The sequence below is a fragment of the Spermophilus citellus genome, assembly GCF_964194105.1.
Source record: "Spermophilus citellus genome assembly, chromosome: 5".
Taxonomy (NCBI): Eukaryota; Metazoa; Chordata; class Mammalia; order Rodentia; family Sciuridae; genus Spermophilus; species Spermophilus citellus.
In genome coordinates this window covers 58190951-58214737 of record NC_138186.1, presented here as the reverse complement: position 1 = coordinate 58214737, position 23787 = coordinate 58190951, and the positions used below count along the sequence as shown (strand labels likewise).

The 23787-nt window shown below is 43.0% G+C and overlaps 1 protein-coding gene across 10 annotated transcripts in view; it reads left to right on the top strand.

Moving 5' to 3' along the window:
* TRERF1 (transcriptional regulating factor 1) overlaps positions 1 to 22670 on the top strand; it is a 220155-nt gene extending 197485 nt beyond the window's left edge. For 7 of the 10 annotated variants that reach the window (XM_081296691.1, XM_081296690.1, XM_081296698.1 and 4 more), the window contains 5 exons: positions 3893 to 3981; positions 6518 to 6631; positions 12215 to 12418; positions 15454 to 15701; positions 19406 to 22670. In XM_081296691.1, the coding sequence (XP_081152817.1) occupies positions 3893 to 3981; positions 6518 to 6631; positions 12215 to 12418; positions 15454 to 15701; positions 19406 to 19730 (980 nt within the window). In that variant the 3' untranslated portion in view covers positions 19731 to 22670. The remainder of the gene's footprint in view (positions 1 to 3892; positions 3982 to 6517; positions 6632 to 12214; positions 12419 to 15453; positions 15702 to 19405) is intronic. The other 3 variants (XM_081296697.1, XM_081296694.1, XM_081296693.1) reach the window with 1 other exon arrangement.
* Positions 22671 to 23787: the final 1117 nt, after the last annotated feature.

The window sequence follows — 23787 nt, the reverse complement described above, 5'->3', positions numbered from 1 at the left end:
GAATGCACTCTGGGATCCGGACGATGAAAGATCCCATCACAGAGCAGCAGCCCTGGAAACCGCCTCTAGCTCTCCTTCTCCCACGGGGCCTGGGGATCCCCCATAACAGATGGGCCAGCAAGTCAGTTTGCCTCCTGTCAGGTGGCAGCTGACAGGCTATGTAGAAACATGAAAGGACATGCTTTTCAGTAGCAGAATGACCTGGAAACCAGCTGCTCTTTGGACCAGACTCAGGTGGTGAGCCTGACATGGAGTGGAGAAAAATGTGTCAGCTGGAGAGACAGGACAGTGGCTTTACAAGGCTGATGGCCCTGTGAGTGTCTTATTGGGTCTTACTCTACACTAACTCAGGAAACTTAGTCTGGTTGAGGTTGGAAAGATTCTCATTGATGTAGGGAGAGGTTTTCCTCAGCTCTTTTTTATTTTTTTTGGCGGGGGGCAGTACTTGGAATTGAACCTGAGGGTGCTCTACCACTGAGCTACATCTCCATCCCTTTTTATTTTTTGAGACCAGGTCTCACTAAGTTGCCCAGGCTGGCCTCAAACTTGCACTTCTTTTGCCTCAGACTCTCAAGTAGCTGGGATTACAGGTGTGCTCCTCCACATGTGGTGACTCTTCTTCTCTTCCTTCTCCTCCTCCTCTCCCCGCCCTCCTCCTTCCTCCCTCCTCCCATCTTTACCTTTCTTCTCTCTTCTCCTCCCTTCTCCTTCTTCCTGGTGATTAAACCCAGAGGCACTTACCCACTGAGCCACCTCCACCCCCCCATCCCAGCTCTTTTTATTTTTTATTTTGAGACAGGGTCTCACCGAGTTACTGAGACTTGTCTTGAACTTGTGATTCTCCTGCCTCAGCCTCCTGAGTAGCTCAGATTATAGGTGTGTGCTTTCACATCTGATTGACCACCTTATAAGTTGGTGTGACATGTCACTGTTCTAATCTTCCATTATTATTATTTATTTTTATTCCTCTTTTCTGTTTTTTATTTTTATGGACACCTAAAAGGAACCATGACTTTTTGGTCAGTCAGCTAATTTATTTAAGGTTTCTTGCTTTGCTAGCAAAAGAGAAACATAGGGGACTCCTGTATCAAAGACTATGATTCTTCCATCCACAGGAACAGGGGGTGCTTTTTTTTTAATATTTACTTTTTGGTTGTAGTTGGACACATACCTTTATTTTATTTATTTATTTTTATGTGGTGCTGAGGATCGAACCCAGGGCCCCTCATGTGCGAGGTGAGTGCTCTATTGCTGAGCCACAACCTCAGCACACTTTTTTTTTTTTTTTAGTGTTCATTTTTTAGCTGTAGGTGGACATAATACTTTTATTTTATCTTCATGTGGTGCTGAGAATCGAACCCAGTGACTCACACATGCTAAGCAAACGCTTTTCCTCTGAACCACAACCCCAGCCCAGTCAGCTAAATTGGTTGGTTAATCCTCTCTCTCTTCCTCTTTTTGTTCTACTCGTGGGAGCAGTTGGGAGAGGGGACCTCAAGGCCTGGGATTTTGGAAAGAATCTGATGAATGGTGATAGAATGGCTGAAGAGCTCCAAACCTCACCAACCTCCTCTGCTCATGTCCACTCCACAAGATGTCTCCAAGCCCCTCTTCTCCTTCCTGTTGCTGGCTTTGCACAGCCAAAGAGGTCCAGGCCTCCAGAACCTGTGGAATGTGCTTCCTGCTGCTGAGGATTCACTGCAAAGCTTCTTTCCTTCTAGAAGTGAAAAAGATAAACTTGCAAACCAAAGAAATTGAGTAATTGCTGTGCTTTGTAGAGGTTTGAACTAGCTCAGCTACAGAGACCATATTCTAAGTCGAGAGCCAGAGCTTTGGCTTGAGGATCCATCAAGGAATCACAGAAAAAGTGTTGGTTTACATCACTGAGGCACTTATTCCCTCAAGGATCCTAGGATCCTTGCCCAACACTTAAGGAGGCACCTGCCTGCTCAAAGTGGTTTCAGCTGATTTGCTGATTTTACTTGAATCTTCGAAGAGAAGAAACAATGCAGGTTTCCTGTTCTTCATACCCATCAGTTGCAAAATGGAAACCTTGGACTAGCCCTGAATGGGAGAAAAGATTCTGTGGTTTGGGGAGCCAGAGCTCTGAGAAGTGGTGGAAGAATGTCAAAGGCCCAGCCATGAACCATCTAAAGAATCAGACATGTTGAGAATGTGGCAAGCCAGAATAGTGGGGTTGAGTTTTCTGTGAACCACCCACAGTAGCTGAACCTTCCTTAGTAATCCCAGGAGATCACTAAGGAAGTTTTCTCTTGCTATAGTGAAATAGCTGAGGCTGAGTACTTTTTATGAAAAGGTACTTAGTTCACAGTTTTGGAGATTGAAAGTCCAAGATTGAATGGAGCCATCAGTTTGGCCTCTGGCAAGGGCCCTTTTACCATCACAACTTGTGGGATGGCGTCATAATATGAGCACATACAAAGAGAACCCATGCAGGGTGACCACATGGCCCTGGATTGTCCATCGTTCTGGAAACTCTGGTTAGGGATCAATGTGAAGAGATTAAATTTATTTCCCACAGACAAAAAAAAAAAAAAAAACAAAGAGAACCCATGGTGAGATGGGAAGCCAGAGAGTGACTGGGGAGGAGCTAGTAATGGCATCCCTCAGGCCTCCAGCTCTCAAAGTTTCCACCAACTCTTAACACGACCACACATATGTTAGGACATATGAACCCTTGGAGAACACACTCAAACCATGTCCAAACCATAGCAAGCACCTTTAGATGGTGGCTTCATTTCTTACTCCACACAAGCCAGTACCATTCTTTATGTCATTAGCATATCTGACTTTCTGTTTTGTGGAGGAAAAACATGAATATTTAATTTCACCAGCAAGGCACTGCACCAGCCCAGCACCGTAGACTCCCTCATCAGTGCAGATCTGTTAAGAACTGATCCCTCTCACCTCTCCAGCCTTCTCCACCTTCCCTCTGCCGTAACCCTGTGATTGAACCATACTAGACTGTGGTCTCGTATAAATAAATGGAAGACCCATTTCCTCATCTGTAAAATGAGACAATAGTAATTCAGTCTTACAGGGCTGTTAGTAGAACCTAATGATTAATGATATAGGACACTTAGAACCTGGCATGTGTGCTAGCTCTTTCTTTTTGGCACATCGTTTGCTTATAGTAGACACCTAGTAAATCTCTCAGGTCAATGAATGAGTGGATGAAGTGAGCGTCTCTGTTGCCTCTGGCTTGCAGCCTGCTGCTTCCTCTCCCCAGAATCCCCGTCATCCCCTTATTGCCCAACTTGCCTCTGTGCGTCCTTTAAACTCCACTCAGGTGTTTTCTCTACCTGGAAACTTTCCCTATGGCCCTGACCCCAGTGTGGTGTTCCTGCTTTCTGCCCCATTGGAACTCACCTTTACCTTCAAAATTGCAGTTTTTACCTTGAACTCAATATCCTACTGGTTTGTCTCTGCACTAGATTGTGAGCATCGAGAATCCATCCACACTTGAAGAATGCTTTGCTGCATGACTGCTGACTCTCGAAAAAAATAATGATTATGTAAAAGCTAAACAATAATTATGTAAAAGCTAAAATTCATTGAGTGCTCACTATTTCCCAGTTATTAAAGCTGAGCATGCTTGTGCATTATCTTCTTTAACCTTCACAAAAACGTAGAAACAATTATAATTATTTTCATTGGTAACAAAACTAAGTCAAGGTCAAGGCCATAGCTGCAATTTGGAACGCCAGTGACAGCTAACCTTTACACTATACCAGCTTTTTGTTCTCAGAAGTTTGATATGCATTATATAACTTGCTAGGCTGTTGTGTTGTATAACTTAACTAAACAAACCAGCAACTAAAGGTGGGGAGAACTGTGAGCTGTTCTTATAAAGTTTTTTGTTTCCTTGTAGGTACGGACAAGTGGACCTCCCTAGAAAGAAAACTGTTTAATAAAGCACTAGCCACTTACAGCAAAGACTTTATTTTTGTACAGAAGATGGTAAGAATGATTTCCTCCATTGCTTACTTGAAATTAAATTTGGAAAACTGTGCACCCATACTCAGTATATACCTGTATTCAGAAATTTTGGTTTGCAGGTTTAGCATCCTCACAAAAAGCCTATCTTTCTTGCTCACTGGTGAAGAAAGGTAGTTGTTATAGGTGGCCTAGCCTGAATGTTGGGGTGACGGGGAGAAGATGGAGGGAAAGAAGACATATTATTTGGATGCAGTTGTATTGGTGTCTATCTTAAGAAAAATGTGTGATTCCTAACTCTGTCAGAAGAACTATAACGGGGGCTTCTGGTTCACAGTTCACCTAATTTACATCAGATGTATCTAACCAAGCTATGTAACAAATCTATTATGTTTCTGACAGAATCCTCCTGGGGTATTGTGGAAGGGAGGACACGTAGCCAATCCAGTAGCAGAGTGTCTGGAGTTAGATGGCAGGAAAATACCTTCCACGTACAACATTTTATAGCAAAATAAAATTTTCCTATAAGTAAACATCACACTTCATACAATAGATATTAAACTCAGTAGGCTTTAACTGACTGAGAGGTATTTTAGGCTGAAAAGTTAAAAAGATTCAGTGTTTCAACAAACTGATGAACGATGGGGCCATATTGCATTATGAAGGATAATTAAGGATGTTCCAAGTATACAGAGAGCAGGGTTACATGTGACAGCTCCCACTGCCTCCTGGTTGGTCCCAGTGTCCTAGGGTAAAGTGTCTCCAGCTGTTAATCCAAGGCCTTGTCGTGCCTTTACTGCTACTACCTCCTTTGCTGCCCCATGTGCTGAAAGGTTCTCATGCTCCCATCTTTCTTGAGCCACCTTTCCCCAGGACCAGTCTGGTGTCAGCTTTTTTCATTACTATGACAAAATACTTAAAGCTGGGAAACTTTATAAAGAAAAAGTTTATTTAGCTCATAGTTTAGGGGATGAAAGCGTAAGATCAACCATGTTGGTTCAGCCTCTGGTGAGAGCCTAACTGCCAATGACATCATGGCAGAAGCACATGCAGAAGTGGGAGGTCTTGTCCTGAGGCAGGAAGCAGAGCATTCTTACAGCAACTCGCTCTTGCTCTTTGAGAGTCACCCCTTCACCGGGGAGCACCCTCAGTGACCTAGGTTCTCCCACCAAACCCCACCTCTTAAAGATTTCACAGTCTCCTAACACCATCCTGGCTTCTGAACCTTTGGAGGACAAACTACATCCAGACCTGTGCTCATTGTGACAGTGAATTCGTGTGCTGTGCTAGCCAGGAGATGTAGATGTTTATTTGTTTTGTTTGTTTGTTTTTGGTACCTGGGATTGAACTCAGGGGGAGTCAACCACTGAGCCACATTCCCAGCCTTATTTCATTTAGAGACAGCGTCTCACTGAGTTGCTTTAGGGCCTTGCTGTTGCTGAGGCTGGCCTCAACTCTCAATCCTCCTTCCTCAGCCTCCCAAGCCACTGGGATTATAGGAGTGTGCCACCACACCGGCCAATGCAGGTTTTTAAGCACGACTCTCTGGGACAGTGTCCTAACTCCCTGAGGTGATTCTAGTAAGAATCCTAGATTTCAACTGCATGTTGAAAAAGACAACCTAGAAGAGAATAGGGCTTTTCATCTCATCATCACCCCCACTCTGAGGATAGGGCCACCCTTTATTCTGCATCCAGAAAACCCACCTGATTAAGCCCCACCTGAGCTCACACTTAAATAAAGGCATGTTTTCACTTTTAAATACATATACAGGTTGAGCAGCCCTCAGGATTTTGGAATATTTTAGATTTTGGATTTTCAGATTGAGAATGTAGAACTAGTAAAGTCTATGCAAATTTTCCAAAATTTTTTAAATCAAAATCTGAATATCTGGAGTGCTTACAGTTCCACACCTCTTGAATAAGGACCATCCACCCTTGCCTTTTGAGGGATGAAGAGGGCAAGACTTGTTTCCTGCAGAAACCAAGCTCTATTATCATAACTCTTGCCTTATATTCCTATTCTAATACACACTGTTTATAAATAAATTTTGAAGGTCAACAAGTCAGAAAGCTAAGCACACCTAAGCATGTTAAATGAAAAAGCAACTACTAACCCAAGTACTATGTGTAACTATAAAGTTCTAATAAAATTAAAAAAAAAAAAGCAACTGCTTTTTCTGGGTTAAAAAAAGAAAATGAAAGACTCTGATCTCTAAAACTCTCCAAGTGTCATTGTGAAAGCAATCAAGTTGTAAAAAAAAAAAAAAAAAAAAACCTCCAGTGTGTTTGCTACCTCTTGTCAGGAAAGGTATGGAGGGAGAAATGCAGATTTGCACTTATTGGTACCTACATAAAGAAAATTCTGGAATTGTACCCAAGAAACTAGGAGGGGCTACCAGAGTTGCAGGGGTGAGGAGTGAGATCAGGTGTGCGAGAGACACTTTTTGGTGTATTCATTGTTTATTGAATGTAGAAGCCTGTTAGTGACTGAACAAAACCAAATATTCAAAAAAGCTTGCCCGCTGCTGGAGCTCATCTCAAACACACTCTCCTGACAGGTGAAGTCGAAGACGGTGGCTCAGTGCGTGGAGTACTACTATACGTGGAAGAAGATAATGCGGTTAGGGCGGAAACACCGGACACGACTGGCAGAAATCATCGACGACTGTGTGGTGAGTGAGGCAACTAAGTCAGTTGCTGCCTTGCTGGCCCCACTCCCACCCCACCCCACCCCCAGGTTAGTTAGTGGCTAGGTTTGGTTCGGCTTTGCCATGAAGATAAGTCAGACAGAAGTGGGTAGCAGTGTGTGGATAATCTCAATCTTTCCATCATTATTTAACCCTGGCCTTGATTTCCTTCATTAGCAGACAATCTAAAGTTTTCTGCATATTAAAATTAAATACATACTAAAGACCTAAGATGGAAGCAGTCTCTGAACCCTTATGTGTGTGGCTTTGGTAATTACTATCACTTGAGATCCTTATAAACTAACTCCTTCTCTGCATCCATATCCAGAGGTAATCTCCTTTCCCCACTTTGTGGAAAACATTATCTTATCTATCATGTATGTGTATGTAAAATTATGTCTTAGAACAAATTACTAAACTATAGTCTCTATCACCATCTACAGAGTGTCTGGGATTCATGCACTATGTGAATATTTATAATCATATTCTTAGTCCCAGTTGTGCCCAGTAGTATTATTAGCACATATATGGGTTATTTTCTTTAACAGCAATTTAAACAGCATGTTCTGTGTGTTTGGCATTGTACCAGACACTTTGCAGATATTATTGACTCATCTAATCCAATACAATTTATCTAATACCAATTCTGTAAGGTAGGAAAGTGAGACATGGAGTTTAAGTGAGGAGGCCATGGTCACCCAGTTGGTGAATGTGTTGTTGGAGCCTGAGTCCCTTGTGGAATACTTAAGAACAGTTAGATGCAAATTTTCTTAGAGAAGTATAAAAACACTTGGGCTCATAATGCATTTTAGGTAAGAATTGATCCTAGCTTGTGGAATACACATGCATTGATACATTTATTGGTGGGCCCAAATGTCAGAGAAAATAAGAGAACTGCGTATTAGATTGGTGTTGCCATTTTAAAAATCAGAAGTGGCAGTATTCCATATTCAGGATTTCCTGTGACCAGGGCTTTTGTTCGGTTTAAGTTGTGAAGTCATAACAGAATATCCTCTTGCTCATCTGTAGCCGAACGTTCAAAAAAACAGGGTGGCCTCCTCTAGTTCAGTCAACTAAAAGCTATTGGTCCCCACAAGGTAAACAGTAACAAGTATGGATGTAAACAGCAAGGAGGTTAAATGGTATCTGCCTTCTCTCCACCCACCTCTCAGAGTATATATTCTGGTTGGGACATGCAACATATACAGGTGGAAACTTCACCCTGAACCCCAAGGGTATTTAAAAGCAGTATGAGTTGAGAACCAGAATGTCTTAGATATAGATGCTCATCCAGCCCCACCATTTCACAGGCAGAAGGTTGAGATTCAGAAAGGGAGGACTTGCCTAGGGTCATACAGCATTGCTTTCCCAATGAGCAGAATAGACAGTAAACAAGGAAGCACAAAGAAACTTGGCCTTGGAGACCTAGGACCTAACTTGTAGACCTGCTGACCTGTAAAAGAGGGCAGGTGATTTCAGTGATTTGGAAAGTCCCTTCCAATTCTGAAATGTTCTGGGCTCTGTCTGAGTCATGTTTTGGGAGAGGGCAAAGTCAATAGATATGGTCTCCCAAGGTAAATTGGTGTCTCTTAGACTTGGGTGTTACGAAATGCCTAGGACAATGTGCAGTTATGGTACTGCCAAAACAATAAATAGCCATTCAGTGAGTGAGTGAACATTTTTCTGAAATAGGAGTCACTCTGGTTCACAGCAACATTCCCTCTGAACTCCCTGGGGGAGGTGGAATGAACAGTGGGATGTTGACAGAGTGGTGCTACTAGGAACATGTTAGGCAGAGGCCCATCTTGGCTGGTGTTGCTTTAAAGGTGAGTAGAAAGGCCCAGGCCAGCACGTAGCCTCAGAGAAGGAGTGGGGGTTAAGACAGTGCCCAGGGGGCCACACCTTCTTGGGCTCAATCCCCAGGAGCCAGTATCAGGCCGGGTCAGGAGCATCCACACCCTCATTGATGGGCTTAAGAAGAGCAAAAAGCTTATTGCAGAGATGACTCAGGCCCAAAGAAACAAGAAAATCTTGATTTAAGGCCAGCAGGGTGCTCCCAGTTCTTTCATGGGCACCATGGGCACAGTCAGGCTTCTAAGCACAGTTCGCCAAGTAGAGATGAAGAAAGGGAAGGCTGGGAAGGTAGAGGAGGCACAGTCCTAGGACATGGTCCTGCTTTTTGTCCTCTAGGCCTGTCTGGCACAGCTGGGACAACTCTCCTGCTCTTGTAACCTCAGTGTTTTAGTAAAGAACAGATGAGCATTTTCCCTCACCTGGATGGAATGCACAGGAACATGCTCAGGAGCGCAAGGATTATTGAGGACTTAAGGGGTTTGTAAGGAACCGTCGCTGTTCAGGAGGCCAGGAGGTCAGCATAGCAAGGTCAGCCAAGGTAGTTTGACTTCCATCCTGAGCCCTTGCAAGGCCCTTCCTCCCTTGGAGGCAGAAGGGAGTTATAGGGGTGTGGGTTTCTGTTAAGGAGGTTGGAAGAAAGCGTGCTACCCACACCATCCTGCCCCCTGCACATGCTCATGTTCCCCACTCAGGGCATATCTGGGGCTGACTATAACCAGAACTCAACACAATCCAAGGAACCATCCCAGGCAATTAATTGACTTTGGAAACCAACCCTGGTATAAGGGCAGGGAGCCTGAGTGGGCCAGGAGCAGCTAGCTTCAATGGCTAGGGAGTTTAGGATCTCTAGGCTAGTTACAAATGGACCAGTGTCCCTCTGAGGACATTTGTGGCAGGACCAAGGGTGAAGAAGGCTGAGATTTCGGAATCAGACAGGCAAGATTTTGAATCTCAGTTCATCAGCCATGTGACCTTGGGAAAATTACTTCTCTGGAAAATTTCCTCATTTGTTTAAAAACCGAGTTTTTACATGGTTGTTGTGAGAACTAGAAGTGTGTGTGTGTGTGTGTGTGTGTGTGTGTGTGTGTGTGTGTTGCTTGATTGGCACAAGCATTCCATACCTTGTCACCATTATCACTAGTGACCATAACACTCAGATTTTTATCTGAGCAGACTTGGGTTGCTGACATTTTTCATCATGTGAATTTCCTTTGCATGCCTGAGAAGTAAAAAAGACCATCCTCCATCCGAAACTTTTTGTATTCAAAGCTTGGGCACCATATTAAATATACGGCCTCCTCCCCACCCTATATTTGACCACTTTCCTCTAACTCGGGAATATTACTACATGTTTCATTTTGCAATACATCATAAAGTGGCCAACTTGTTGATACAGAGTTCTACATGTTAGGATTTTTGTCCTCCTATCTTTGCATCTCTTAGTCACTCTGTTGGGTCATATGGCTCGATGATAAATCATTTTGTGAACTATTATAGATTGCCAGTTGAAATAAAACCTATCTAAATTCCTGAGGCATTCATAATCACAGTGCGGAATAATTTAGTCCGTAATTTTGTGGCTACATGGAGAGTTTCTTCTAAGAGTTTTTAAGCCAAAAAATGGCATTGTGGGAAAATTATAATTACAACAAGTAACCATGAAACCATTTTCATTAAAAGTTATTATTTAATTCATTTAAAATGCCAAAACTGTAGACCATGGTCCACTTACTATTTGAGATCACAAAATCCCAGTTCTATAAAGAAATGGGGGAAACCTTTAGAGTTGCATATAACATAGCATTGCCAGAAATTCTGGGTTTGAAAAATAGTGGGTTCCTATAGGAATAAGACCACTTCAGTGAACTCTCCTTTGCATGTTCTGTACCCATAAGAGACCTACAGCTTATATCATGCACCACTCTGTAAAATGTATAAGGCCAACATCAGTGTTCATTGAAGTCTTCCAGCAAATATAATCCTTAATAATCTTAATTACCATACAGAAAATCAGGACCATTTCTTAAATATACCTTGTTAATACATCATCTCAAATGTGCACATACATGATAATTACCAGTGGATAATACTGAAACAGTCAGAGGGTGCTAGATACCTCATATTGACTGGTATTGTCTTTCTCTCTCACACACCCCAAAACCTGCTGGAGGGAGGATGTTTGTGGTTACTGGATCCCAGAGTACCGCTACTCTTCAGAAATTGTTCTTTTTGGAAATTTGAGTTTCTGGGTTCTAAGAATCATAGTTTTACCAGTTACGTCACTCCAGGGAAAAGCAGACTAGACCATATGCTCTAAGCAGTGGGTTTGTGAGGAGGGCCTGGTAGGGACAAATGACCTGCTGGGGGCAGAGGCAGCCCGTCATGCCTTTCGTCTCCTCCCTTGTAAAATGGGAGGATTGTTTACGGCCTATTCAGTGACATATCACAGCCCCTTGTTACTGCACACTTTTGTAAACTGTAAAATATACGCTGAAATGAGGGGACTATAACATAGAATGCCTTTTCCCTGGGCCACAGCCCTTGCCCCGCCCCACAAGGACAGAGAGAGAAGAATTAAATAGTTAGTTAAGCAAGAGGTTGAATGAGGGGCTCCTGGATCCCTGTGTCCCATCCCAACCAGCCAGGCACCCACTTCAGTCTGCCCTGGGAACTTGCTCTTTTATTAACCTTGAGGCAGGGAGGGAACTTTGTTTAATTCTCTGTGTGGTTCCTGTTCTGAAGTGGAGAAGGAGCATAGTAGCCAAGAGGATACATTTTCGTGGAAAATGTCTCTTATTTATTTTTTTTCTTTTTATTTTATAAAATGTCTCTGGAAGGAGATAATAAATAAACAGAAACATCGAATACACTCCTTTCTGCAAGTCCACAGCCAGAGAAAAAAGAAAAAGCACATGACAAATAAAAGGGAATCCCCCCTCCGTTTTCTCCTTTTCATTCTATTTTCTGATAAGAATGGAGGAGGAGAGCTCTGAGCCAGGCCTGCTTTCCGTGCATCACAGGGCAAATTGGGCATCTCTCTTGGAAGTGTGATATAAAGCCTATAAATCAAATCATTATGGGTCTCTATAGTCTCTCTCCAGAGGGGGCTCCTGAAAACACCCTTCCCACTGTTGGGAGGGGAAGGAGATTCTCAGGAGCAGGGCAGCCTACCTGAGTTTTAGTCATTTGTAAGGTCTGATGATACCCAACAAGGAGGGGAATCTGTAGATAAAGAAATCTCTCCTCTCTGCCACAGTATAATTTTGTATAAGGGATGAGGGGACCCAAAGCACAGCAGGGAGACTTCCTTGACCTCAAACTCCCAAGTGTCCAGAGACCAGCCTTTCAGAGATTGAGCCTTACGGGCTCTGTCAGCCATTCCTTGTGTGGAAAAAAAGTGACACAGCAGCCGAGCATGGTGGCACTCGCCTGTAACCCTAGCAAGTCAGGAAGCTGAGACAGGAGGATCACAAGTTCAAGGCCAGCCTCAGCAACTTAGCAAGACCCTGTCTCAAAATAACAAGGGCCGGGGATGTGGTTCAGTGGGAAAGTGCCCCTGGGTTCAATCCCCAGTACCAGAAAAGAAAAAAAAAATTTTTTTTTAAGTACCACAGCCTCAGCACCAGCCCCTTGCTGATCTACTGATCTGTAAATTCTGTTCATCACTAAAAATGTTATGTGGGGATGTCCCCTTCTTGCTTTTATTAATACTAGACAAGTGAAGAAGAAGAAGAGTTAGAGGAAGAGGAGGAGGACCTGGAGGAAGACAGGAAATCCACAAAAGAAGAAGAGAGTGAACCCCCAAAGTCCCCGGAGCCACCACCAGTCCCTGTCCTGGCTCCCACCGAGGGACCACCCCTGCAGGCCCTTGGCCAGCCCTCCGGCTCCTTCATCTGTGAAATGCCCAACTGTGGGGCTGTAAGTGTCTGTGTTGTCCAGGGATCTGGAACAAGTGAGGGCCATGCAGCTGCCCCTAACTGTAAGAGATGATGCATTTTTGAAAGGCTATACTTTGAGCAATGAAAATTTGGTAGAGGCCACTCCATGTGGCCATAGTTCTCTTATTCATTAAGTCAAGATATTTATGGCATGTATTTTTTGTTAAGCATAATGCTATGGTTAGAGGACATAAAGAAGGTCCTAACTCAATGGCCCATGCCTGTAATCCCAGCAACTAGATAGGCTGAGGCAGAAGGATCACAAGTTCGAGGCCAGCCTCAGCAACTTAGCAAGATCCTGTCTCAAAATAAAAAATAAAAAGGCCTGGGGATGTAGTTCAGTGACAGTGCCTTCTGGGTTCAATCCCAATACCACATACACACACATTCAGTCCTCAGGCTGATTCCGAGCTCTGTAGCAGGGCTAGGGAAGTTGCTCAATGGTAGAGCATTTGCCTAGAATGTTCAAGGTTCTGGGTTTATTTCCCAGCACAAAAAAGAAAGAAAGACACAGAACTAACCAGGTTGTAGTGGAGCTCGCCTATAATCCCAGCAGTTCAGGAGCTTGGGGTAGGAAGATCACAAGTTTGAAGCCAACTCAGCAAGATTGTTTCAAAATAAAAAAAAATGGCTGGAGATATATCTCAGTGATAAAGTGCTCCTGGGTTCAATCTTCAGTACTGCAAAAATAAATAAATGAAAAACTTCAAAGCAAGCTGTGGCCTTCAGAAAGCCCACTGTTTCTTAGTGCCTCTGAACCTCCTGGGCTGCATGTCACCCAAGGTCATGCCCTGTTGGCATGCATTTAAATGAATAAGGGCACCTCCAGACAGAATCAACCTTTTATAAATGCAATTACTTGCTCCACTGCCTGTAGTTTTACCTATCTGGAAGGTTTTGCATCTCATATTCCATAAAATGTTACTAATTCAAATGTCACTAATTTGAAATTTGAGAAGGTTGTTATAAAGATTTAGCTAAAGTTTGTCTTTGTACTCTGTGGGGACAGAAAGATTGACCTAGCAAACTAATCATGTAAACACCTGAAAGGGAGTCTGTGTAACCACCTAGACTCATTCCCTGCACTAAAGGAGGGCCTTACAGAAGCTACACCAGACCATCAAAGGCTCCATGCATATTTTAAAGGAAAATTTTAAAGGTTCTTTTGGACTTCAGGTTTCCACCTGCCTCCCCCACTAGTATAAATTGGGGAGCTTTTCCCAAATCAGTTTCTTAAAGCCGGGCATACCTGGACAGGCAAATTTTAGAGATATTATCCCAAAATGAGGATGCTGTTCCTTTACAGTGACGCCCCTTGTCCTCAAGTTAGTGCTCTTGTCTTATGTTTGTTTAATATAGAGTGTATCAAATGCTGCTTATTGAGTCTGTCACTTAGATGAAACAAGCAACAGTCTTTAAAATATTCATATCCTAAAGCAGAAATGTATTGATTTACATTTAAGGAAAAAAGTTTTTTAAAAATGTATACATTTTGCATTAGCTGTGAAGAGAATGGAACCTGCCAACTTCTTTCCATCTGGGTTATTTAATGACCCAACCTCTTCACTCTGTCACTGCCATTTTGTATGGAGTGCTTCAGTTCAGGGATGATTAAGATGTGACTTTAAATGACAACATCTCTTGGTGAATTTGTTCAGAAATTGGATACTTCCTCAATTCATAGTTAGAGTGTACTGTAAATTTTTTACTGAGCGGGAAGTCATCTTTTACTCAGTCCCATCAGAAAAGCTCAGCAAGACAGATATTTTTTAATGACTTTTTAAAATCAAAGTGGGGAAAGCATGCTGGTTTTTTTCTTTGCATAACAATAGAGGCTGTAGTTGTCAAATCAGTGATAGATTTTTTTTTTCTCTGTAAGACAATAAACACGGCTTGTGGATGAACACAGAGCAGCCCCTAGAGCTGGGCAGCTTGATGGGCTTCCCTGTTAGCGGTTAACCTTCATAAGCTGGAAGTCCGGGCTCTTGGGATTCAGGGGTATGGATTGCAATGGTCCTGAACTGAGGACCCAAGAACATTCCTCCATTCCCCCAAGAACATTTGGCCATGTCTGGAGCCATTTTCATCGGGACTATGGAGGTGCTACTGGCACCTGGTGGGTAGAGGCCAGAAGTGCTGCTAAATATCTGGCAGTGCACAGGACAGTCCCCACAGTGAAGAATCACCCAGCCCCAGGTATCCGTAGTGCTGAGGCTACAACCCCAGCTTTATGGAATCTTGAAAAAGACTTGCAGGTTCTTCCCCTTTGTATTATCCTGAATTGAAATGTGGGGGTCTTAAACGCTGCTTAAACAATGGGCTTCTGAGATTGGGGTGTGGCTCAGTGGCAAAGCACCAGCACATGAGGTCTTGGGTTCCAGCCCTTGCACTGGTGGTTGGGGGAGGGGGTTAAGCAATGGGCTACTGATTGGGGCTGTACATAAGGTAGAGAGTGTGCCAGAGCACCTCATCAATGTCCTTCCCACTCTTCCTGGGGGCGCTAGAGCTTCCTGGACAGAGACAGGGCTGAGTAAGTGGGCTGGATTCTGGTCTGCTCCGTTTCAGCCAGAGCATCTCTGCTTTTCACCTGAGTTTGGGGTAAGACCTAATTCTTTAATAAAAAAAGGAAGGAATTGGCTTTTAGCCAAAAAAAAAAAAAGTTTGAAAGCTGGTCCAACCCCCTCATTTTACATGTGGGGGAAAAAAATGAGATGTCCCAAAGGGAAATGGCCTAAGAGCCACCTGCGAGTTAAGACAAGCTGGATGTAGACCCCTAGTCTCCTGAATTTGAGATGGTGCCTTTGTCCTTTACACATGTGCCACGTTGCCTCTCAGGTTATGACAGTGATGGGGTTTGGGTTGGCACAGCATTTGCGGTTGTGGTATTTGAGCTTGGCTTTCTGTGGCATAAGCCCAGAGTTTGCTTAGATAAAACGCTTGTGCCTGTCATTAGACACTGTTTCATGTATCACTGTTTTACCAATGAGTAACTAATAACCCTAATTTCCTTTTCAGGACTGTAGATGTCATGTCACTCCCTTTCTTCCCCAGGTGTTCAGCTCCCGACAGGCACTGAATGGCCATGCCCGCATCCATGGTGGCACCAACCAGGTGACCAAGACTCGAGGTGCTGTCCCCTCTGGGAAGCAGAAGCCTGGCGGCACCCAGAGTGGGTATTGCTCTGTGAAGAGTTCACCTTCTCACAGCACCACCAGTGGCGAGACAGACCCCACCACCATCTTCCCCTGCAAGGAGTGTGGCAAGTAGGTGCACTTGAACCAAGGTCTGAACCACAGTGGATGATGGCTCTGTAGGGGCCAAGCCAACACAGTCTGAGGTTTCATCAGCTGGAGGAAGAACCTAGAGTCTCAACTCACCTTCATGCCATCTTTAGAATCTGTAAGGTGAACTGTCTCTCTGACTCAGAAAATGGCCATTCTGGTATCCTAGAAGGACAAACATCTTCAGAGAGCAAACCTCTAGTGACAAACTTCACTTCTTTGCAGAAATGTGTGGAATGCCAATTTCCACTTTCTCCATGCATACCCAAACTGTATTCACTAATGTCACTTATCTTTGCATCCCCGCTAAGTTTTTTGAGAATGGCTCCAGAACAGCTAATCAGGAGCTCTCTATAGCGGAGGTGGGCAAAACATCACATGCCTTCCACCACCGCTCGCTCCTGTTCCCAGGGCAGACATCACTAATCAAGCACCATACTCACAGCTATCACATTAAGACAGGGCCTCAGATTCTTTTGATGATCATGCTTCAAGTTTATACAACCAGTTGATTAGAGTTGATACATGGATAAAACCTATTTGTTATCCCTGCCCTCTTAGGGATAGTTTATAACAACTAAAGGGGAAACTTGACAGTAGGTAGTAATAAAAACAGCTAACTTTTACTGAGTACTTACTTCATGTACATGAACTCAGTTCTCACACAGAAACTTCATATGATGCATTCGCTGTCTTTATCCTTGTTTTATAAATAAGGATTTAAAATTAGGTAAAATGCCTTGCCTCAGGCCACACTGCCAGTGAAGAACAGAACCAAGATTTGAACCCAGCCAGTCTATCGGCACAGCCTGAGTTCCTGCCGTTACTCTTTCCTTTTGGTTTGCTTTAGTTGCTTACCTTAGGAAGAAAATATCATTGATGGTAAGGTGCATAGTTCTCTCATGGAATTCTAGGAAAGTTCCAGTTTCCTTCCCAGTGAGTGACTTGAAGGCATTTCATGGTCATGCCGATCTTTCAGGAGCCTCACTGAGTTTCTCTTCCCATAACCTCCAGTGCCTCAAACACAAGAAATGTCACCTGGAGAGACACCAACCAGGATGAGGCTGAAATTGCCAAGAAAGCATTTCTAGTTACATAAGTAAAGCCAGTTGGAGACCTCTCCCTCCACATCCTCACAGAATGTATCCGGCAGCATTATAGTAGCTGCCATCAATCAGTCAGTCCTAGTTATTTGCCTGGCACTATTTTAAAGAATTTTTGCATGTATTGACTCATTTACTCTTTAGAATACCTTACGAGGCAGGTGTTATTAGTCACTCTTAGTAAGCTGAAACTAAGGCACGGAAAGTTTAGGCCACATTGGGGTACAAAGCACGCTGTCTGGGCCAGCCTTGTGTGCTTAGCCTCTAGGCCAAGCTGCCTCTGTGTAAACCTAATTCGGTTCCGGGGCACCCACTACAGGGCACTGGACCCACATCTCCCTTACCCCTTGTGGAGCCAGGGATGGGAGAGGAGGATTTAGGTATTGGTCTCCCCCTCTGTGCTTTCAAAGCATGGAAATGACATCATCTTCTCCCCCCAACCCCCAACACACACACATTGAGGGAGCCGCAGATTGAATGAGTCCACAGACTGATCATCATGCTTATTTGCTTGGAAGAAGGTTATACCACCCCAAGCTCAGTTCTCTCCCACTTGTCTAAGAGTAGAAGTGTGGGGACAGTGGAGTCTTGCCATCCCCTCTGAGAGAAGCCCATATCTTTCACTTATTCTGTTCAAACAGGCTATAACTTCTTATTCCACCAGGTGGAGACAAAGGACACTTTAACAAAAATTCATACAGATTGATCATACCTAGTCTGAAACTCTGAAATCCAAAATCATTAAAAATTATTGTAGGGGCTGGGGATGTGGCTCAAGCGGTAGCGCGCCCGCCTGGAATGCGTGTGGCCCAGGTTCAATCCTCCAGCACCACATACAAACAAAGATGTTGTGTCTGCCAATAACTAATAAATAAATAAATATTTTTTAAAAAAATTATTGTATAAAAATACCATCCGGCCATGTGTGTAAGGTATATATGAAACAAATAAATTTGTGTTTAGACTTGGGTTCCATTCCCAAGACATCTCTTATGTATATACAAATATTTAATATATATATCTCCAAAATCTGAAACAGTTCTGGGCCCAAGTCTTTTGATAAGAGATATTCAACCTGTATTTCATGCTTTATGACTGTCTTTCAGTGGCATGATTAAAACTTTCCTCATTTTTATGTTGCTTGGGTTCTTTTTCTACCAAAAGTCCAGTTAAATTTTTATGGAAAATAGAACTACTTTTTGTGGTTTTTCCATCCTGGGAATGATATTAAGTAAATGTTCACAGATGCCTCCATTAGTTGCTGGAATTATGTTTATTACATTAAACAATTTTCATTATGTCTAAATGGAATTCATCAACCCTGTTTAACTTAGGCTTTAGAAATCAGGCTTTTGGGTTTGTTGTTTGTTTGTTTATCCTTTATGAACTTGGAAGTAAATAATAATAGAGTACTTATGTACCCTATTCATAAACATAGTCTCCCTTCTGGGCAAACTTTTTTCTGGAAAATGTTCCAGATAGTAAATACATTAGGCCTTACAGACCATTCTGTCTGTGTGTCAGCTACTCAGCCCTGCCCTGGTAGCACAAAAGCAGCCAGAAACAGAACAAACAAATCCACATGGCTGCATTCTGTTAAAAGTTTATTTATAAAAAAAAATAGGCTAGATTTGATCTGCTGACCATAGTTTGCAGGCCTCTGGTTAAGAATAACCCCCCAAATATGATGGCTATCCTTTTATCCTAGGACTTCTCAACCTTAGCACTCTTGACATCTGCATATGGTAATTACTTGCTGGGGAACAGGCTTCTTCTGCATCCCTGGCCTCTGTCCGTTTAATGTCAGAAGAACTCTTCCCCCAACCAAAAATGTCTCCAGACATTGCCCAGTGTTGCCTGGGAGGGCATAATCACCCCCAGCTGGGACCCACTTTTAGTCTTAGTAGAAAATTATAATATGATGGCCAACAAGAAGGGGTTTTCAATGAAAAGACGTGTCGATACAGCTCAGAAGTCAAACATCAAGAAGACAGAAGTGAGGCCACTGAAATTGACCGTACAGGGTTCCCTGTGACCTTGAGAAGGACAGTCAGGTTGAAGTGGAGAAAACAAGAGGCTGATTGGAGAGGGCAGAGGAGAGAAAGGGGGATGCACCACATATGTATCCTTCAACTACCCTAACTGGAAGAACGGGGACAGAGGCCAGGGCAGATGTTGGGTTGTTTATGATGGGGACTCTCAGAGCTCGATAGTATGATCTGGGGATTCTCTGTTGGAGAGGGCATGGTTAGTGATGTGGAGGCAGGGAGGCTGAAGGAAGAGAAAGAGCACTGTTCCAGACCCCAGAAGGACCCAAAGACCTTCTCAAAGGCCTCGGGCATTGTCCTGGGAAGGAGCCTAATCATGCCATCAGTATGCTCCTGTTCCCATTCCTCTTCCTCTAATGCTTGGAAAGGAGGAAAAGGAGGTAATAGGCCACAGCAAGAGAATGTCCTAGAACTCTGTCAAAGCCACCCCAAGTCAGATGTCCAACCTGCACCCCCATTCCCCATAGGACACTGGGATCTCCAGGAACTCAGATCTCCTTGTAAATTTTACATGCTGCTTTTTCTTCATTTTTAGAGTCTTCTTCAAGATCAAAAGCCGAAATGCACACATGAAAACTCACAGGCAACAGGAGGAGCAGCAGAGGCAAAAGGCTCAGAAGGCAGCTTTCGCAGCAGAAATGGCAGCCACAATCGAGAGGACTACGGGGTCGGTGGGGACGCCAGGGCTCCTGCCTCTGGACCAGCTGGGTCTGATCAAGCCCATCAAGGATGCAGATACCCTCGATGACGACGTGGTCCAGCAGCTGGGAGGCGTCATGGAAGAGGCTGAGGTCGTGGACACCGATCTTCTCTTAGATGACCAAGATTCAGTTTTGCTTCAGGGTGACGCGGAACTCTAAAGCCCTGTTTGTTGCTTAGAGACAGTGAGAACCCACTGCCTCCGTCTTTATTAATCAGGAAACCTGGACTGCCCGCTTGTTTTGTAACCCTTTTAAACTACCTGTTTAAAAAGTGGTCGTTTTATTCAGGTTTAGAAAAAAAAATCCAGTTTCTTTTCCTTTTTTTTTTAATTGTTGGGGGGTTGGGGGAATAAATAATTGGCACAACTATCTTTAAGAGGTGTTTCATCTGGGCTACATCCTCACAAGATCATTCCCAGCAGGGAATGGACTTGTTGTCCTGTTCCGTTGGTTTCAGATGTCAACCATCCTGGTTGCCTTCTATCCCAAAGCTTGCCATGCGTGTGCGTGTGCATGTGCGTGTGTGTGTGTGTGTGTGTGTGTGTGTGTGTGTGTGAAGCAGGCTGCGCTCTTCATGCTGGGGCCTTGGGCCATTTTTTCCCACCAAGAGTTATTTTTCTGTTCAGATCTGTCAGGAATTGTTCTTTTTCCTCCACCAAAAAAACAGATCAGAAGAACCTATTCTTTTTGCAATGCTGTTCACGGTCAGTGGAGTTCTGAAATTACTTTGTGCCACTTGAAAGATCGATGAAAACAACACTCACTGGGAATTTGCTGTAATTCGTGTCTGCTGGACTGAAGTTTCCCTAGATATCAGCTAAGAGAGGGTTTTCTAACAGGTCATGATTTCAAATAGGAAGGAAGTAGCTTGGAAGGCCAACAAAAATAGTTTCAGATACACTTTTGTTTCAATGTTTGCATTCAAACAATAAATGTATTCATTACAAGTCACTTACCAAAGCACTTCGAGACTTCACAAAGCTGCATGACTTTGCTCTGCCTCCTCCTGCCCCTGTCAGCAGGGTTGCTGTTTGTACTTGAAGGCAATAAACTTTGTAATCCTTCAAAAATGTCAATATCCGGGCTATTGAACTGAGTCAGACTGATCCATCCCACTGTTAGCGCAAGTCAGACCGGGACTTAGCCCTGGCAAGGAGGGGATCTGCTCCTCTTGGCCCCTTTTCAGTGTTAATGCCACATGACCTCTGGAGCAGGTGTTCTCAGGCCTCTCCCCTCCCTCGGTAGCTACCCAGCTCCACAGAAAGGTGGCTATCACTCTGGGCCACTTTGCTGGCACAGTAATAGCTGGACATCAGACAGAAAATCAGCAGAGGCATGAGGACAGGACCTGAGCATCCTTTAAATTTGACTTTGCAAAAACATTTAGCACACACTCACAGGGGCCCACTGTGACCTGTCATAGCCCCACACAGGCAGTGGTTTCTGAATCTCAGGAAAGCCACAGACAGAAGAAAAATACAAAGATTTTCTCATTTCCAGCATTCTGTTTTCAGAGAAGATGTCTTGGAGATTTCCTTCCTGTTTAAGGAAAAAAAAACTGCTTTGTTTGCTGCCATTTCAACAGGTTAATCTATCCTGTTGTTTTATCTAAGCAGTTCTGAGTTAAGAACTGCCTGGGCATCAGGCACCAGCTTGGTGGCAGAGTTATTACAGAACCATTGCAACTGTCATGTCATCAGCAGATCTTGAAGTGACCTTCTGGTCTGAGGGTGAGCCTGGAATGGTTTCTGCCATTGGGTCTGTAGAAGCTTATCAAAAGACCAAATGCCCGGAAAAATGTTTATAAAGCAAATGTATCCCTTCTATTTGGAGACTTGCTTGGCTGTTCCAGTTTTAAACATTAAAAATAAACTGAGTTGTCACAGCAAAAAATATAATGCACAATTTAATTTTAATTTTCCATGCAGTATAGGGTAAGGATCTTGGACTTGAAATAACCAAAGAACTCCTCCTTAATGAGACAGTTCAAATACCTGAATTAGTATTTCTTGACTATCAAAGAATCGACTTCCTAGTATAATATATTGCACTTACTTTTTTTTTTTCTGGAATGATCTGCCTGCATGGATGTATTGTGTTTTTGCGTCCCCCACCCACCCACCCCAAAGAACTTTTCTTCCTAATGGTTAATGTCTTCAACACGGTTACTGTTTACTATCAGATGGTTTTTCATTAGTGAATTTAGACCTCTTTGAGAAAGCTTGTATATAAAAAGTTAACAGATATATTTTATGGAAAAACCCATCTTATTTTCAAATATATTTAACTGCTGTTATATTTTATTAGAGGAAGGTTGTAAATATTTTCTAGGAGTTCTATTGTAAAGAAAAGTATTTTTGAAAAAAATTAATGTAATAAAAATGAAAACATTTTTAAATAGCGGCTGTGATTGCTTCCTGTTCTGGCTTCTTTATGTTCTGTTCTCAACAGATGACTTGCATGCCTTCCATATCGGGATGTAACTTATTCAGGTTTGCACTATTATCAGTTGACATCTTAATATTCAGTGTGCTTAACTGTATTTTCCCAGAATGCAGGTCCCTTGGTCCATATCAAAGCACTATGTATAGCATATTCATAATTTTTCTTTTGTAATGTGTGTATTTTTAATAAGGATTTTATGTAACATTTTGGCAAAAAGAGGACAGTATTTTCTAGTGAATTTTATAATAACATTTTGCTAAAAATGTTTCTTCCTAGGTCAGTTTTTGTTAAGGTGAACCAAAAGTCTTATTTTACCAGGGGTTTAAAAAAGTTTGAAGCTTGAAAGCAAAGTTATATTTAAACATCATATGTAACAAATAAATAAAGATGTTTTATAGACTTGTCCTAAAAAGGTGCATTCCTTAAAAATAATAATAATAATAACTGGGGCATTGTAGGTTGTTTCCCCACCTGAGTGTTAAGCATTTTTTTAAATTATCACAATACTTTTTCAGGAAGAGAACCGGGAGAATTTTACTTCAGTTTCAGTCATTTACCTTAGAAATTTATTACAATTCCTAGAGACGGGCATTCATCAAAATAGAAATGTAACCAAATACACGCTGTCCTATTTATTTGTGAAAACCTGATTCAATATTGCATCAGCTGCTCTGAAAATAAAATATTATCTTTCTGAGTTTCATTTGGCTTAAATATTCCTTTTTTCTAGCCACTGGAATGACTTTTCAATGCCGAATAAGCACTAGTTGGTTTATGTTGACACAGGTTTGAGAGGCCGGCTGGTCAACATTTCATTCTCATTGAAGTACCCCCCTCCAGCCCTACTCCAGAAACCAGGATGCACATTTCTGCTCCTCAAGCAGTGGATGGGCCACTTGAAGATGTGACATACTCTAACTAGTATTGTTCAAGCTCAGTATTACCTATAGGAGTCTACAATAAGCCACAGCATCCATGTCTGCCCTGATTTATTTCCATTTTATATGTGGATTTGCAAATCAATGTGTGTTTGCTTTTTTTGGTGGAGGGGGCGGGTACCTGAGATTGAACTCAGGGGCACCTGGCCGCTGAGCCACATCCCCATCCCTATTTTTTATTTTATTTAGAGACAGGGTCCCTCTGAGTTGCCTAGTGCCTCACTTTTGCTGAGGCTGGCTTTGAACTAGCTATCCTCTTGCCTCTCAGCCTCTGGGATTACAGGCGTGTGCTACCTCGCCTGGCCACTGCAAAAAAATTAATATCCAGAAAGAACAAACAGGTACCTGGGAACTGATCCAGGTTCACTGTTGGGAAGAGCAAAATTCAAGCTTTCTTAATATTCTGAGCTTCCTCACCTTCACCCACACATTTGCAGCAATTTACAGCAGATGCCCAGTTGGTTAACTACCTTTCTAGTCTTCCAGGTATGCTGGGGGGGAGGGGGGACAACCTCAAATCAATTCGGTGTTCCGTGATTTCCCAGTCTGCCTTCCTCAGCGACAGCCAGTCCGCTGAGTTGTATGTGCTCTAGAAATGTGGATGAATTTTAATGTTGACAAAAACTAACCCTAATTAGACATTTTAAGAAATTGAATAACACATTCCTAAATGAGTGGTTAAGTGATCTTTGTCTTATTTTTGCAGTGCTAGGGATTGAACCCTGGGCTTTGCAAATGCCAGGCAAGTAGTACCCCTGTGCTACACCCCGAGTCCTGTACGGGATCTCTGATCACAGATATCCCTACATAAAACAGCCATAAAAGGGCCCGAC